This window comes from Salvelinus fontinalis, chromosome 17 (genome assembly GCF_029448725.1).
Source record: "Salvelinus fontinalis isolate EN_2023a chromosome 17, ASM2944872v1, whole genome shotgun sequence".
Taxonomy (NCBI): Eukaryota; Metazoa; Chordata; class Actinopteri; order Salmoniformes; family Salmonidae; genus Salvelinus; species Salvelinus fontinalis.
In genome coordinates, this window is record NC_074681.1 from 12,062,209 (window position 1) to 12,078,042 (window position 15,834).

The following is a 15,834-nucleotide window of genomic DNA, read 5'->3' on the forward strand; positions in this document are numbered from 1 at the left end:
TCCTCAGATCTCCTTCCTTGGGTACATCGTGTCTCAGGGCTGTGTACGGATTGACTCCCAAAAGGTAGAAGTGGTGGTCAACTGGCCGCAACCCAGCACAATCAAGAAAGTCCAGCGTTTTTGGGGTTTGCTAATTTCTACCGGAGATTTGTGAGAGACTTTACTTCGGTGGCTGCGTCATTGACAGCACTCACCAAGGGCAATGCTGGGCATGTAAGCTGGACCCCTGTGGCTGAGAAGGCGTTCCAGAACCTGAAACGTTGGTTTTCTTCTGCACCCATTCTAGTTCATGCGGATCCTTCTCTTCCTTTTGTGGTAGAGGTGGATGCCTCTGCCGTTGGCGTGGTTGCGGTTCTGTCTCAGTGCTCGGCTAAAGATCAAAAGCTTCATTCCTGTGTCTTCTTCTCCAGGCGTCTCACTCCAGCAGAGAGGAACTATTATGTCAGCAATCAGGAGCTGTTTACAGTCAAAATGGCTTTGGAAGAGTGGCGGCACTGGTTGGAGGGTTTGGAACATCCATTTACGGTTTGGACTGACCACAAGAACCTGGCCTACATCCAGGAGGCTAAATGCCTCATTCCTCGACAGGCTCGTTGGGCTCTTTTCTTCACTCGGTTCAGATTCACGTTATCTTAATGTCCGGGTTCTAAGAACGTGAAGCCGGATGCCCTTTCTCGCCAGTTCTCCAGCTCCAGTGAGGATTGGCCGCTTGGATCCATCATCCTCAGGTCGCTCATCCTAGCGCCAGTGTCCTGGGGTATAGAGACTGTAGTGAGGGAGGCACAAGGTAGGGAGGCAGTTCCTGACGGCTGTCCATCTAACAAACTTTTTGTTCCTCTTGAGGCACAGTCCAGGGTACTTCAGTGGGCTAACTCATCGAGTCTCACCTCTCATCTGGGATGGCAGCGAACGCTAGAGTTAATGAGGAGGAGGTTTTGGTGGACCTCTGAGGAGGCGGAAACTCGGACCTTTGTGGCTGCCTGTCCGACATGCATAGAAACTATGCTGGCTATGTTGGGTGAACTATGCTATCCCTTTAAAATAGGACCATAGAAAATCCTGCCTCGAGGTAGCTCTCCAAGAGGGTTGGCTACCACTGATCTATGTTTACAAATACTGGGTGTTTCTACAAATTACCACATTCAAATTACCACATACAAGTTTCTACAAATTACCACATTCATGATAAGTCTAATGAATATCAATCTTCAGGTGGTTGAGACTGATTTGTAAAACATTTCCATCATCTTACTCTAAGCACTGGGCTATATTGTCATATGCTGTCAAAAGTAAGCATTCTGTGACTAATTCATTTATTGACAATTATGTGTACAAAACAGAGCTACAAGTTGCCTTACTACTCTTTTGACAGTTGAGTTCATCAACTTAGTTCAGAAGATAACAAACATGCCTGTCCAGTCTGCCAGTGGCTGTCTGCTTGACTCTAATCATGAGGGGTCTTTCATTACATTTATAAACTGGGTGGTTTGAGCCCTGAATGCTGATTTGCTGACAGCCATGGAATATCAGACTATATACCATGGGTATGACAAAACATGTATTTTTACTGCTCCGATTACATTGGTAACCAGTTTATAATAGCAATAAGGCACCTTGGGGGTTTGTGGTATATGGCAATATACCACGGCTGAGGGCTGTGTCCAGGCACTCCGCGATGTGTCGTGCATAAGAACAGCCCTTAGCCGTGGTATATTGGCCATATACCACACCCCCTCGTGCCTTATTACTTAAACGCACACCTACTAAACGAAATCACAAGATTCAATATGTTGCTTTTCACAGTGCGGTGGCAGGAAAATGAATAAGAAAATAGAGGAAGTACTTTTTTCAATGCCTGAGAAATAAGAGGTGTGGTGTGTGAAGAGGGTCAAATGGGTGAGAGTTGGCAGCACTGAATCAATATTTCAGTTGTATGAAGGCTTAAAAATCCTTCTTCAGCCTATCTCCTCCCCATCATCTAAATTGATTGAAGTGGAAGTAAATGACATCAATAAGGGATCATTGTATTCATCTGGATTCACCTGGTTAGTCTGCCATGGAAAAAACAGGTCTTCCTAATGCTTTGTACACTTTGTAGTAGACGGTTCATGAATCAGCGTACGTGAACGTGAGTGGATTACCTTGAAAACAACAGGTGGGCGGACATCTTGGAAGCAGTCTTATTAACGTAAACTCACTCACTTTTGTACATCGCCTTGGTCCATACAATTGACCTTATTTTAGCGCCCCAAAAACGTAATACTTCCAGATCAACTGTAATGTCAATACCATTGTAAAGCACAATTTCTCCCCTTTCCAACAGAACCAATTACATGACCCCACGCTGCCCGTTTCTGCATGATTCAAGAAGGCAATGAGCCCCGTCGGGTCTTTTTAAAAATGGCCGGTGGGGAAACGAAACTAATGCGTGATAGTGAGAAGGAGAGATGTTGTGTGGGAAAATTGCTTTTTTTCACTCGATCTGTCCAACTTATCACCTTATCGCCTCTAAAATGTAAATAAAACACTATAAAGTTTATATAATGTGTCATTACATACCTATTTGAAGGTTTGTGTCTAATTTGAATCGGGTTTTTAGGGCGGTGCTAAAGTGATCTTAGAATTAAACAGCGGCTTTGAGAATGATGATCGCAATGATGACGCAAAAAATGACTAGGTATCCATCCCTCTTACCCCGTCACTGTCCATTTCTTGTTTTTAAAGGATGAGAGAAGTGCTACACCTGGTGGAGAGAGATTGTAAGACAGAAATATTTGCTTTATGCGTGCTGTATGTTATGTCATGACACGTCACGATGTAACGGAGGGTCCGTTTTTTCAACTTTTCTCCAATACTATAGAGCCATTACCATGTTGATCAACGCTTGAATAGCAACGTAGTTCACACCCCCGATTTTGAAGTCAACACAGTCGCTACAGTCCCATTTGTTTTCTTTGGAGCCTCATTTGAATGTTGCGGTTGCGCACATATGTACGGAATGGGTGAGTTTACGGTTAACTCAGTGCTCTGAACACACGAATCTTCTGGAACGCACCCATCGTCGTGACGTAAACGCCCGCAGTGCATTGTTGGATTCAAAATGGAGTTTGTTATCAAGATTTCAGCTGAAACGTCCCGTCTCGGACTTATTTAACGCATTTTATTTAAATGTCCAGTTGCTGTTTTTCGCACACGTACCAAACAATGCACCGTATGGGATTGGTTTGTTTCGCTAGGGCCGCGGTTGGTCCAAACTCTTTACTTCGACTCTACTCACGCAATTTCAATGCTAGAAAATGTTCCGAACCCCGGTACCAGTGGGCAGGTGCTTGGTGCCAAGCAGGATTGACCAACATCAATAATTACAGTCAGGAAGCACGTAAGAATGAATTGGGACAGTATGTTTGCTATCATCTTCCACACAGGACCTTACTGAAAGTTCAAGGGCAAGATACAAGATCGTTTCTTCAAGGTATTGTAACCAATGACATGGAGCTCTTTGCAAAAGAGGAACAGAACGTTTTGTATGCGCACATGCTGAACGTTCAAGGAAGGACACTGTATGACATTATCATATACAGGTAATGCCTTATTGTAACAGCTACATCTTGTTTACAGTCAGGCTAGCCATAACCTCCATTGTGGGCGTGGCTTGCTTATCTAACTACTAAGTTTCACATGGAAGTTACTGTGCATCAGTTAAGACCGTTTCAATTAGTTACTAGAAACCCAGGCATGATATACATTTGAAGCACTCCCACATGATGGCTGACATGTTCTTTCTTTTATTGTTATTTAGGTTGAAAGTAGCAGAAGCGGGTTGTGGTGTTCTGGTCGAGTGTGACACCACCATAAAGGATGTAATTTTGAAACATTTGAAGGTGTACAAAATCCGCCGGCAGGTGAAGATCAGCACCTGTCCAGAGCTTTCTCTATGGGCTGTGTTGCCTCAGGGAACAGCCCCAGGCCACGAGAGGCCTAAGCCAGATCTCACTGCCCCAGAAAAAGCTCTGATGTGGGAGGAAGATCCGAGAACTGAAGCCATGGGCTGGAGGTTGGTGGTGGACAACAAAGTCGATCCTCTTGAAATTATTCCATGGAGTCAGCAAGGCGACTCAGAAGAGTACCACAGGCACCGCTATGCAATAGGTAGGATCAGCCAACTAGAGGTTTAAGTGGTGGAAATGGTTTGCTTGCCTCATCTAATACTATGTGGTGTAGCCAACTCTATGGTTGTATATTGTCAACTACTGGGTTGTTGTTATGCCATATACAATAGAACAGTTGGTTGCAGCATACGGTATGGGGTGGCAGGTAGCTTAGTGGTTAGAACGTTGGACTAGTAACCGAAAGGTTGCAAGATCAAGTCCCAGAGCTGACAAGGAAAACATCTGTCGTTCTGCCGCTGGACAAGGCAGTTAACCCACGGTTCCTAGGCCGCCATTGAAAATATGAATTTGTTCTTAACTGACTTGCCTAGTTAAATAAAGGTAAAATAAAAAATATGGCTAGCAGGGCTGTTGTATTGAAATTATTCCTGTAATCACCCTATGTTTCTATCTACCTGTTTCTCTTAGGACTTCCTGAGGGGGTGAAGGACCTTCCTCCTGGGGTGGCTCTTCCTCTGGAGTCCAACCTGGTCTACATGCAGGGCATCAGCTTCAGTAAAGGCTGTTACATTGGCCAGGAGTTGACCGCCAGGACTCATCACACCGGGGTGGTGCGGAAGCGTCTGATGCCTGTACGCATGTCAGCACCAGCCGAAGGCTTGGAGGAAGGAGTATCGCTACAGACCCAGTCTGGCAAGCCAGCCGGGAAGCACAGGGCCGGGGTTAGAGAGCTGGGCCTGAGCCTGATCCGCCTGGCTCACGCTAAAGAGCCACTGACACTCAAGGCGTCAGAGGACACCACAGTGACTCTAGAGGCCTCCGTGCCAGACTGGTGGCCCAAAGAGACTAAAGCAAAATGAGGATAGAGGTATTTATTGACCCCAACAATATGAAACAATATGAATATGAAACAAACAAAAGAGCCAAAAGAGAGTCAAAAGAGCCATATAATTTCTACATGGATAGGGTCCATAGTTACATCTTCTCATTCCAAATTAATCTAATACAGTATTTAACTGGTACCACTAGCAGCCATATCTGACAATAGTTTTACTTTGTTTGCAGTATTGAAATTGCTTTAGATAGACTTTCTGAAATTATAATTTTCCTATCTTCCTTGAAACTATGCTGTTTGCCAGTTGTGCACCACCATTTACTAGCTATTGTCAGAAATATTACTATGCATCTCTGGTGTAATAAACATACAAGGACACAAAGTATGGATGTTTCTCATTTTCTCAACATCTCATTCACACAAAACATTCATAAACATATGTATTTCAAGACATCAGGCAAGTTATTTGGGCTACCTATCTCTGAAACCAAAGCCTTATCAACCAAATGTATTGATAAAGATGCTCAGAAAGGGATACAGTGGCCAACTCCCGGCAAAGGGAGTGCTGCCCCCTAGTGGAGTGTATGGTTTCTTTAATCTGCTGCAGTAAAATTTCATTTATTTTTTTATTATTTTTATTTCACCTTTATTTAACCAGGTAGGCTAGTTGAGAACAAGTTCTCATTTACAACTGCGACCTGGCCAAGATAAAGCAAAGCAGTTTGACACATACAACAACACAGAGTTACACATGGAATAAACAAAAATAGTCAATAATACAGTAGAAAAAGTCTATATACAGTGTGTGCAAATGAGGTAGGATAAGAGAGGTAAGGCAATAAATAGGCCATGGTGGCGAAGTAATTACAATATAGCAATTAAACACTGGAATGGTAGATGTGCAGAAGATGAATGTGCAAGTAGAGATACTGGGGTGCAAAGGAGCAAAATAAATAAATACAGTATGGGGAGCTGTGAGCTGCTCTGACAGCTGGTGCTTAAAGCTAGTGAGGGAGATATGGGTCTCCAGCTTCAGTGATTTTTGCAGTTCGTTCCAATCATTGGCAGCAGAGAACTGGAAGGAAAGGCGGCCAAAGGAAGAATTGGCTTTGGGGGTGACCAGTGAGATATACCTGCTGGAGCGCGAGCTACGGGTGGGTGCTGTGTGAGCTCAGAGTTGAATGGTCCAGTTTCTTAGTCTTTGCAGAGCATGCATTCTAGAATATGAGCCACCCTCTGTAGGTCACAGGCAGCGCGGTCAGGGTATCTGAAAGATGCAGGGGGTAATTTGAGGAGGCGTTTCCAGAGCAAGAGCTCAAGAAAGACATGCGGTTGTCAGCGACGATCTTTAGGAAAGAGGCAAACTCCCTGTAGTCAATCCCAGAGAAAGACTTCATGATGACCTGGAAAACAAAACCAGTTACTACAGACCACACAGCTTTTTAAAAATAAGTCTGCTTTTGACATACAGTATCTCCAAGTGTTACTCCACTATCTCCCTCTGGACAGCAGACAGCTCGTTCTGAAGAAACTGCCACATAATGTACACATTGCAGCCATTCAACCAGTTATGGTTGATAGAGATGGTGTCTTCCTGCAGGATTATGAAACAAAAATGGGGTTATTACAGTTCAAAATTAGCCAGATGAGCTTATATGTGCTTAACTGGCAATGATTTACAAATAAGCTCTTGCACCACATCCAAACAGTAGCACTTACCAAATTATAAACCTGATGGTGCCAACCACTGAGCACAAGAATGATCTCCCCTGGCTTCCTGAATGATCTCTAGTGGTTGGCAGGCCTCATCAGAGTGTGGGAACTGACCCTTGTCTTGAAGCTCGGGGGCAGTGACGTCATAAGCAAGGTTGCCATGGCTGTCTCGTAGAAACTCTTCTTGGCCCGGGGGATATAGAAGCCATTTTTTCCTGCCACAGATATTCACTGACCAGCTGTAGGAGCAAAACGCATCAGTGTAGAATGGCGTCCTATAGTGATGAGAGAAACAAGCATATGATGTTAAGGGAGAGTGAGATAAGATGATCTCCATATTAGGGTCTATAATGAAATATGTTTTGTTATACCATGAGTCTTTGGGTCCCATGTAGACGAAGCGGTAGTCGTCCACCTCCAAGGTATCCCAATACTCATTGAGCCAGTCAGAAGAAAAGAAGACTGGGGTGGTGTAAACGTGTTCAGGAAAATCCCTGTGGCAGAAAGGAAGGAACAGTTGAGCAATGTCTAAATCGAATCAAATTTAACATCAAATCAAATTTTATTGGTCACATACACATGGTTAGCAGATGTTAATGCGAGTGTAGCGAAATGCTTGTGCTTCTAGTTCCGACCATGCAGTAATATCTAACAAGTAATCTAACAATTTCACAACAACTACCTTATACATACAAGTGTAAAGGAATGAATAAGAATATGTACATATAAATATATGGATGAGCGATGGCCGAACGGCATAGGCAAGATGCAGTAGATGGTATAGAGTACAGTATATACAGTGGGGAGAACAAGTATTTGATACGCAAGGTCCCCCTGCTCAAGCCAGCGCATGTCCAGGCCCGTCTGAAGTTTGCCAATGACCATCTGGATGATCCAGAGGAGGAATGGGAGAAGGTCATGTGGTCTGATGAGACAAAAATAGAGCTTTTTGGTCTAAACTCCACTCGCTGTGTTTGGAAGAAGACGAAGGATGAGTACAACCCCAAGAACACCATCCCAACCGTGAAGCATGGAGGTGGAAACATCATTCTTTCGGGATGCTTTTCTGCAAAGAGGACAGGACGACTGCACCATATTGAGGGGAGGATGGATGGGGCATTGAAGATGGGTCGTGGCTGGGTCTTCCAGCATGACAATGACCCGAAACACACAGCCAGGGCAACTAAGAAGTGGCTCCGTAAGAAGCATCTCAAGGTCCTGGAGTGGCCTAGCCAGTCTCCAGACCTGAACCCAATAGAAAATCTTTGGAGGGAGCTGAAAGTCCGTATTGCCCAGCGACAGCCCCGAAACCTGAAGGATCTGGAGAAGGTCTGTATGGAGGAGTGGGCCAAAATCCCTGCTGCAGTGTGTGCAAACCTGGTCAAGAACTACAGGAAACGTATGATCTCTGTAATTGCAAACAAAGGTTTCTGCACCAAAACAACTTATAAATGGGTTATTTGTTCATCATAACTGCAGCACAAATTATATCAGATAATTCCACAGACGATGACATATGGCTGTCAAATCACAGATCAGAACAGCCCTTGCATAGGTTAATCAAACTCGTTCATTTCACACCAACATCATGAATACAAAAGTTACTGGGCATTGTAATAGATCTGTAACAACATTTATTTACCAAATTGCTGCAGCAGTTTCTGGAAGGTTGGTTTCCCCACTTCAGTGACCCACTGTTTTCTGCATGTCCAGTCTAATGAATTTCCTCGAGAACATGCATGGGTGGTTGGAAAGTAAGTACTTTTTAAAGAATTTGGAATAGCTCAACTCCTTCTCTATGTAATCCACAAAGTGCGATGACCAGAATTGTTCATAGGATTGCCTTGGTATTTTGACAAGGCTGCAGCAGTTATAGTAAGACTCCTTTTCCATGATATTCAATAATGTAAACAAATCCTGGATATAGCTAACTAGTTAGCAAGCAATTAAAACTGGCGACGTACCTACGATATAACTATATAATGTCATGATATGTCACGTCAATCCCTCTGCCACAATTTTTGGATTTACATTACAAAGATATGTCGAAAATTTGGAGGGTCTGGTTCGTTTATTCGAACCTAAAAATAGCTTTCTATTTGACATGCTATGGCTATGATATTCAGTTTGCATTGCAGGGAACGCATGTATCGATGCACAAGCCCAATATTAATTACAAAGCTACATTTGTTAAAACAATTTGCACCTTATTGTTTCCGTACATCTTGAACATTGTCTGCTAATTCAACGTTGTCTTAAAAATACAATTTATGTTGTACATATAAGCAACGAAATTAGACAATCATGTTAATCTACACATTTAAGGTAGCAGGATCATTGTTTCTAGACGGACTGTAAACATGTCTGTACTGAGAACCTGCAGTTGTTCCACTTCCTTAACAAACAGTCGCCTTCAAACAGGTGTTTTTATTTAATTTTACGAATTATTAAACTGATAGATTGAAATATATATATTCACAGGACAACTGTACTTGAATAAAAATAACTTTTGCACAATCGATAATATTAGCGCCTTGCCCAACATTGCAGAATTGTTGCCATTGATTTCCTGGAATAGTCATAACCCTGCAGGAGCTCACGTGCCAGGTTTCTAAAAAGTAAACAAAAACATGAACGTTGAATGGTCGCTAGCTATTTTGTTTGGTTACAGCTATTCTTTAGTTTGCACACGAATGTAATTTAATGCAAAATACATTTTATTTTAATTTAGAGGTAAGCTTATGATGATGACTGCTGGCTGGATAACTAGCTAACGTTAGATAGCTTCCTGGCGTATTATGATTATGCATGTTTTTCTTGCAAGCTAGCAATCTTAGCATATACACAGTGGCCCTATCAAAGTAACGTTAACTAGTGCACGGTAACGTATTTTTCTAGCTGTAACGTTACTGCCCTACCATAGGTCTAAATAGCTAGTCCAAAATTCATTGATTACCATGATGACATCTAGCTAGCTACTTGAAATACCTAGCTAGTAGTTCCAAAGGTTTAGGGTCTAATCTTTAATCTTGATTAACATCTTGACCTTGATTCAAATACTCTGTTATTTCTAATATGACATCTGAACTTATGTTCACCCCTCTTTACCTAAGTGAGCATCTGAAGCCAAGTCAAGATGACAAGCCCAAACCGAGACATCCCCATCCACAGCTGGCCAGGCTCCTACTACATCAACAGCGAGAAGCGCTGGGAGGCCGGGACCCTGTCCCTGACCCGCACCATATTGCGCTTCACCTCAGACCAGAGCAAAGAGAACCTGGTTGGCTTCTGCCTCACCAGGATCATGGAGATCAAGATGGAGTCGTCCAGCTTCATCTTCAGCACTCTGACTGTGTTGGAGCATGGGAATCTCAAGCATTGGTTCGGCTCACTGAGGCCCAACCGGTTGGTGGTCTACAATGTCCTGGAGCATTTCTGGAGGGAGAGGTTGTTGTCCCCCTCTACTGAGGTCCAGGGGGCCGAGGCACAGCCCACCAAGGGGAGGGGGCTGATTAATCTGGTGGCGGGGGCTCAAAGACGGCTAGAGGACACAGGGAATGTCCTCCACCACCAGGGAGAGCAGTTTGATAACGTCATGCAGGGCCTGGACAAGATCGACTCTGATATGGGCGTGGCAGACAAGTAAGGAGGATTTTGATATTGTATTCTACCTCGGTGCCTTGTCATGTAACTGTTTTTATGTTTTTAAATATTGTAGCTTGCCATGGATATTGTCTGACGTTTTGATGCCTTTCTATTTACATATAGTAGTAAAGAATTGAGATTGGATAGCGATAATCCAGAAGATGTTTACCTTTTTTGATTTGTGTGAACCGTCACTGAATTAGATGGATTCCTCTAACTTCTGTCACCATTCACTCCGCAGGCTACTGTCTGAACTGCAGTCTCCCCCTTGGTGGCCTTTTGGCAAATTACCCTGGAAGAGTCAGCAGGATGCCAATGCTGAGCATGCTGCCAGAGAGGCCACTTGTAAGGGAAGAGCAACAGTCAAGCACAGAGTGATCACCAGCATACCAGCCATCGTTTCCAGAGGTGGAGACTTGGACCTGAAGCCTGGCTGCTTGATGGTGATGGTCTCCTCTTTAGAAGTCCGAGACACAAACTATGTGCTCCTCCACCACTTTGAGAGGGACGAGGTGGATGACATCCAGGTGCACAACCCTTATGAGATCAGTGTGAGGCAGAGGTTCATTGGGAAGCCAGACATATGCTTCAGACTCCTGTCGGCTAAAATGCCAGAGGCCATGTCTGTGCTAGAGATGCAGTATAAGAAGAAGGTGGAGTACACGAGTGAGTACTCTGCCTTTAAGACGACCCCAGCCACAACCCCAGGTGACCAGGATCAAGGTTCAATATGGAATGCAGGTAAGAACTGCAGATTTCACCTCTGAAGTCACAGGCAGGTGTTCTTTGTTTATTTTGTATTGCACATTGGTTTGTATTTGACCACCAAGTGGCAGTAAAGGTCTGTATTTTAGCATTTGTTTAATGTACATCTTTGAAATTGCTTTACGCTCTCTTGAGGCTCAAATGTCATGATGCACTCTAGATCAGGGTTCCCGAATAGGCGGCCCGTGGGCCAAATTCGACCTGTGGTTGATTTTATTTGGCACCCCAAGTTTTCTGATTAAAAACATATATCATTTTTGTTGTTTGACATAAGACTGTAAAATCCCCAGGATATCAGCTCAAAGTGTATTTTAATTTCGGAAATCTGTTCCCAAGTGCTCCCACACATAACTGGTCGTATTCCAATGTAGTCAAGGTTTTAAAGGATTCTGTGTTTGTCAAATACTATATCTGTTTGGGATTCTTGCAGTAAATTTTGCTGTATACAAATTATTTATTACTATGTTGACCTCTGCTCTAGATTATTGATTTATTACACAATTCTGCCTTTTATGTTATGAGCTTTCCCCCATACATTATCATGGGGATACTGTGACGCTCATAGGATGATAATTTGTTTGTTTGAGTTGCCTTCTCATTGTATCTCTGTCCTCCTTCCGGGGCAGCAGGCTTGCAGCAGTACCAGGAGACAGAGGTCCCCAGTACGGTCCCAGCAGGAGAGCTTTCCCAGGTGCATTTACATGTCCTTAAGCCAGAGGTTACTCAGGCTGAGGTTCAGGAGCTCCGACAGGTGAGAGATCTCTCCTTCTGTAAACTAAAGCATGTGATCCTATGGAAGCCTAACCCTATAACAGTCTAAAGTTATACTGCCCTTACATTTTCTCTCTTTCTACTTAATACCTGTCCTGTAGACACCTGTTTTGTATGTAGAGGAAATGCATAATTGAATAACCATGTTAAGATTCAGTTAAAGTATTCCATTTCAATAGCAGGTTTTAAAGAACAAGCATAACTTTGCCTATGGAAATCATGGGAAGATAAATGCTCTATTTCCATTCCAAACAGAGATTCACTGTAATGATTTAGATTTGTCAAATTATATTTTATATGTAAGTCGGTGAGACCACAAACCAAACTCCAATGGGTTTAAGAGAGAGAGAGGAGAGAGGGAAAGAAACATGGCCAGCTATTTGGTCAACTTTTCTGGTCAGACAGTGTATAAAGTATTTCCATTCAAAGCCATAATGTTGAACAGGGTGAGCTCCATACATGGTCTATGGTCGCGAGACATAAACAGTGACGCAAATGCAGTCAATTATTTTTTATTTAACACATTATTATAAGTTGCTCAGAATGCTGTATTCCATATTAAACCTCTTCAAAACACAACATTTTGTGTATATCTAAGACCACATATGTAATTGGTTGGTGAACCGTTACAGGTATGTTGTCATTTTCATAATCCTCCTGAAACATAGGCTACAGTCTCTCCAGACATGGATGTTTCTTACTGTCCCATAAGCAATTCTATAAAGCTGAATGAAGCTAAGATTGAATGAGCCTTTTGTGGAAACTGCGTTTACAACGGAATAGTTAGTTAGGTATTACAAGTTAAGTATTGAACACTTCAGAATGGTCTCAATACGATTGTATCTCAATATAGTTTTATATATAATCATTTTACAAACAAATCGATCATGTAAGTGACGTTTTTCTCAATTAGTCTGTGTACAATTCAGGGATGTGTATTCTTTCTTTATCAATGGATTATTATGTTGTGCTGATAAGTCTTAATGGTTCTTTTGAACTACAAAGCCTGCCACTTTCTCAAGTGATACAATAGTACACTTTTTGACACACCCAACCCTTCTCTTGAAGTCATTCATATCATGATTAGAACCTATAGTGAGAGCCCCTCGTTGAGAGCCACTTTCAACCTTATTTCCTACCCAAGTGTATAGCAAATAGACCCTTTTGTCAAAAGATATTTGATACAGATTATCAATAGGTTTATTGTTCAAATCAGTTAAATATTTACAGTTCTTTATGTCCTAAACAAATTCCTACGAGTCGAGTCACCTCACCTCACCTTTCATCAGTTTACTGAGGTTATTAGCCAGTTTTTTTTAAACTTGTGTGTATTTTACTAACATATCTGACTAAGTTAATACACCCAAACAAACCAAATTTTCAAGCAGTGGTGTGATGATATTGAACTTGAGCAGTAGGACTGAGTTAAAGGTCCTGTGCACATTGTTTCTGTGTCACTTACTGGCAGTTGAAAACGTACATAATGTCAATGGGTGTGTGTGTGAGCATGTGTAGGATAACATAATATTAGTTCAGAAACCACGATGGTGGGGTTTGGAGTGAATGTTTATTAGGTTTTGCTTGGCACAACGCAGTTTATTTTAGATGTTCCATTGACTATTACATACACAGTTGTTGGAGCTTGGAGACGGAGTTGCAGAATTCCCTGAACACATGGAAAGTTGAAATAACATTTAATTTGACTTGTTTGTTATTGATGACCAGAGGAGTACCTCGGTCAAACCACCATGTGCTTGAGTATCATATACTAGTCACATGAATATTGTTTCACATGGAGATTGTGTCTTCAACTAGCGATGTAAATTCAGTTATTATACATTGTTTTCTTTCTGTCTCCTTGGCCCCGGCAGGCAGTGGAAGAAGAATTATGACTGAGAAGAAAGTGTTATTCCTCCTCTCTGCTCATCTCCCCCGTCTTTTCCACTGACTGACTCACTCCCTCTCCTCTCAGGACATAACGCCTAGACAAGACACTTTTCCCCCCACATCAAGAAACAGAATTACTCCCACAGACCTAGGTCAAATACATATGTCAAATACTTGAGCTGCACTTGATTTACTTTGCCCTGTAAAGTGAAACAGAAGAAATGGATCCAAAAGTGCGAACCACTAGCTAAATCAAGCGTGTGTGTGTGCCTATATGTTTCTCTCCCTGTTCTCTCAGATGCTAATGCAGCTGAAAAATCTTGCTCTGGAGGCTGAGACTGAGCTGGAGAGGCAAGACGAGGCCCTGGATGTTCTGACCACCTCTACGGACCAGGCCACCATGCACATAGACAAACACACCTCCCGCATGAAAAGGCTGCTGTAACTAACTCACTTACAACACAATGCAGAAATGCACTGTGAGCTTCTGTTGCCTTACGACAAATGTATTCTGTTAGAAAGTTGTTGTACTGTACCTCTATATTTGAGGTTCCATAACCATTGAAACCATATTTTACCATCTGCTTCGTTGTAACACATCAAGTTATGTCTTAGCCTCAGGTGTAATCATACACCCATACCTCATTGTAACATGTAAAATATAGAAATTGATGTTCCTCTCAATGTGGTAATTACTGACCAGTCCACTAGATGTTATTTACACCAAGGTGAGGAAGCATTCACTCTCATCAGCACTTTGTGGAGATATCGTCCTCTTAGCATTGACAAACCATGAATAGATCCAAACTTGGTTGTTGTTGACGGGAGGTTGGACAGACAGAATGGTCTGTCACACATGTAATCCATGGTTTCTGATGCTGTATTTAAATCACAGTGAGGAATGATTGTCACACGTGTTTTTTCCTTCTTCTTTTTCAGTTGCAGGTGTCAGTAAAGCCATCCCCCTCCCTCCATGCACATGGTTTCCCTCCAGCTCCAAGTGTTGCATGTTCCCATGTTTCTGCTGAGTAAAGTGATGCATCGAGTGGGATCTGTAGAACTGTAAGGTTTGCAGTGGGTATGTAACATGTAGCAACGTCCGTTGAAACGGTGTCCCTTGAAATACACGGAATACTGTACAGAGCCCCTACCCTAAGTCAATTCCTATTCCATAATGTTCCGTACTAGAGAAAGCAGGGAGTAACTCACAATAGGTTGTCTCTCTAACATTATCATTGGAATTAGGAATATCTGTATGATCTTGTGTATATGAATGACTTGCATATTTCTATGCTGTAGTATACTCGATGTTCTACTGAAATGTAATTATTGTCTCGCTATCATATGTGAACTTGCGATAAACTGTTATTTAAACTCAATATCTGGTAAATAATGCTTTTCTCCGTAAAAATGATGCCCAAGGCTCCCCATGCTACTGTACTGTAGAGAGCAGAGGAAGTATTTGAGTGGCGTGTAATTATACAATTAAACACATTTACATAAAATACAGAAGAATGTCTTTAAGTAGTACAGTACAACCCGCCCAGTTCATAAAAGGCAATTGACACTGAAACAAAATATAAATGCAACATGTTAACTGTTGGTTTCATGAGTTGAAATAAAAGATCCCAGAAATATTCCATGCGCGCAAAAAGCTTATTTCTCTCAAATTTTGTTCACAAATTTGTTTACATCCCTGTTAGTGAGCATTTCTCCTTTTCCAAGATAATCCATCCACCTGGCAGGTGTGTTATATCAAAAAGATGATTTAACAGCGTGATCATTACATAGGTGCACTTTGTGCTGGGGACAATAAAAGGTCACTATAAAATGTGCAGTTTTGTCACAACACAATGCCACAGATGTTTTGAGGGGGCGTGCAATTGGCATGCTGACTACAGGAATGTCCACCATAGCTGTTGCCAGAGAATTTAATGTTAATTTCTCTACCATAAGCCGCCTCCAACATCGTTTTAGATTATTTGGCAGTACGTCTAACTGGTCTCACAACCGCAGACCAGGGGTATTCACGCCAGCCCAGGATCTCCATATCCGTCTTTTTCACCTGCGGTATTGTCTGAGAGAAGCCACCTGGGACAGCTGATGAAA

General features: G+C 42.4%; 3 protein-coding genes across 11 annotated transcripts; 2 read left to right on the top strand and 1 right to left on the bottom strand.

The window, feature by feature from the left end:
- The first annotated feature begins 3,035 nt into the window (after window positions 1–3,035).
- On the top strand, window positions 3,036–5,326 carry iba57 (iron-sulfur cluster assembly factor IBA57). Its single transcript, XM_055866138.1, has 3 exons — window positions 3,036–3,581; window positions 3,800–4,149; window positions 4,578–5,326. The coding sequence occupies exons 1-3, from the start codon at window positions 3,169–3,171 to the stop codon at window positions 4,967–4,969; spliced, it is 1,155 nt and encodes a 384-aa protein (XP_055722113.1). The 5' UTR covers window positions 3,036–3,168; the 3' UTR covers window positions 4,970–5,326.
- jmjd4 (jumonji domain containing 4) lies at window positions 4,967–8,890 on the bottom strand. Its single transcript, XM_055867714.1, is given in 5 exon segments — window positions 4,967–6,538; window positions 6,664–6,714; window positions 6,716–6,932; window positions 7,029–7,151; window positions 8,880–8,890. Coding segments are annotated over 5 exon segments (513 nt in total). The 3' UTR covers window positions 4,967–6,427.
- Window positions 8,299–15,365, top strand: snap47 (synaptosome associated protein 47). Of its 9 annotated transcripts, none has more exons than XM_055866130.1 (6): window positions 8,299–8,411; window positions 9,771–10,299; window positions 10,544–11,043; window positions 11,694–11,818; window positions 14,024–14,166; window positions 14,665–15,365. In XM_055866130.1, the coding sequence occupies exons 2-6, from the start codon at window positions 9,794–9,796 to the stop codon at window positions 14,678–14,680; spliced, it is 1,290 nt and encodes a 429-aa protein (XP_055722105.1). In that variant the 5' UTR covers window positions 8,299–8,411; window positions 9,771–9,793; the 3' UTR covers window positions 14,681–15,365. The 9 variants fall into 9 exon arrangements, with proteins under 9 accessions (XP_055722105.1, XP_055722107.1, XP_055722104.1 ...); XM_055866132.1 differs by lacking the exon at window positions 8,299–8,411 and adding an exon at window positions 9,017–9,078; XM_055866129.1 differs by lacking the exon at window positions 8,299–8,411 and adding an exon at window positions 9,099–9,275.
- The last annotated feature ends 469 nt before the right edge of the window (window positions 15,366–15,834 follow it).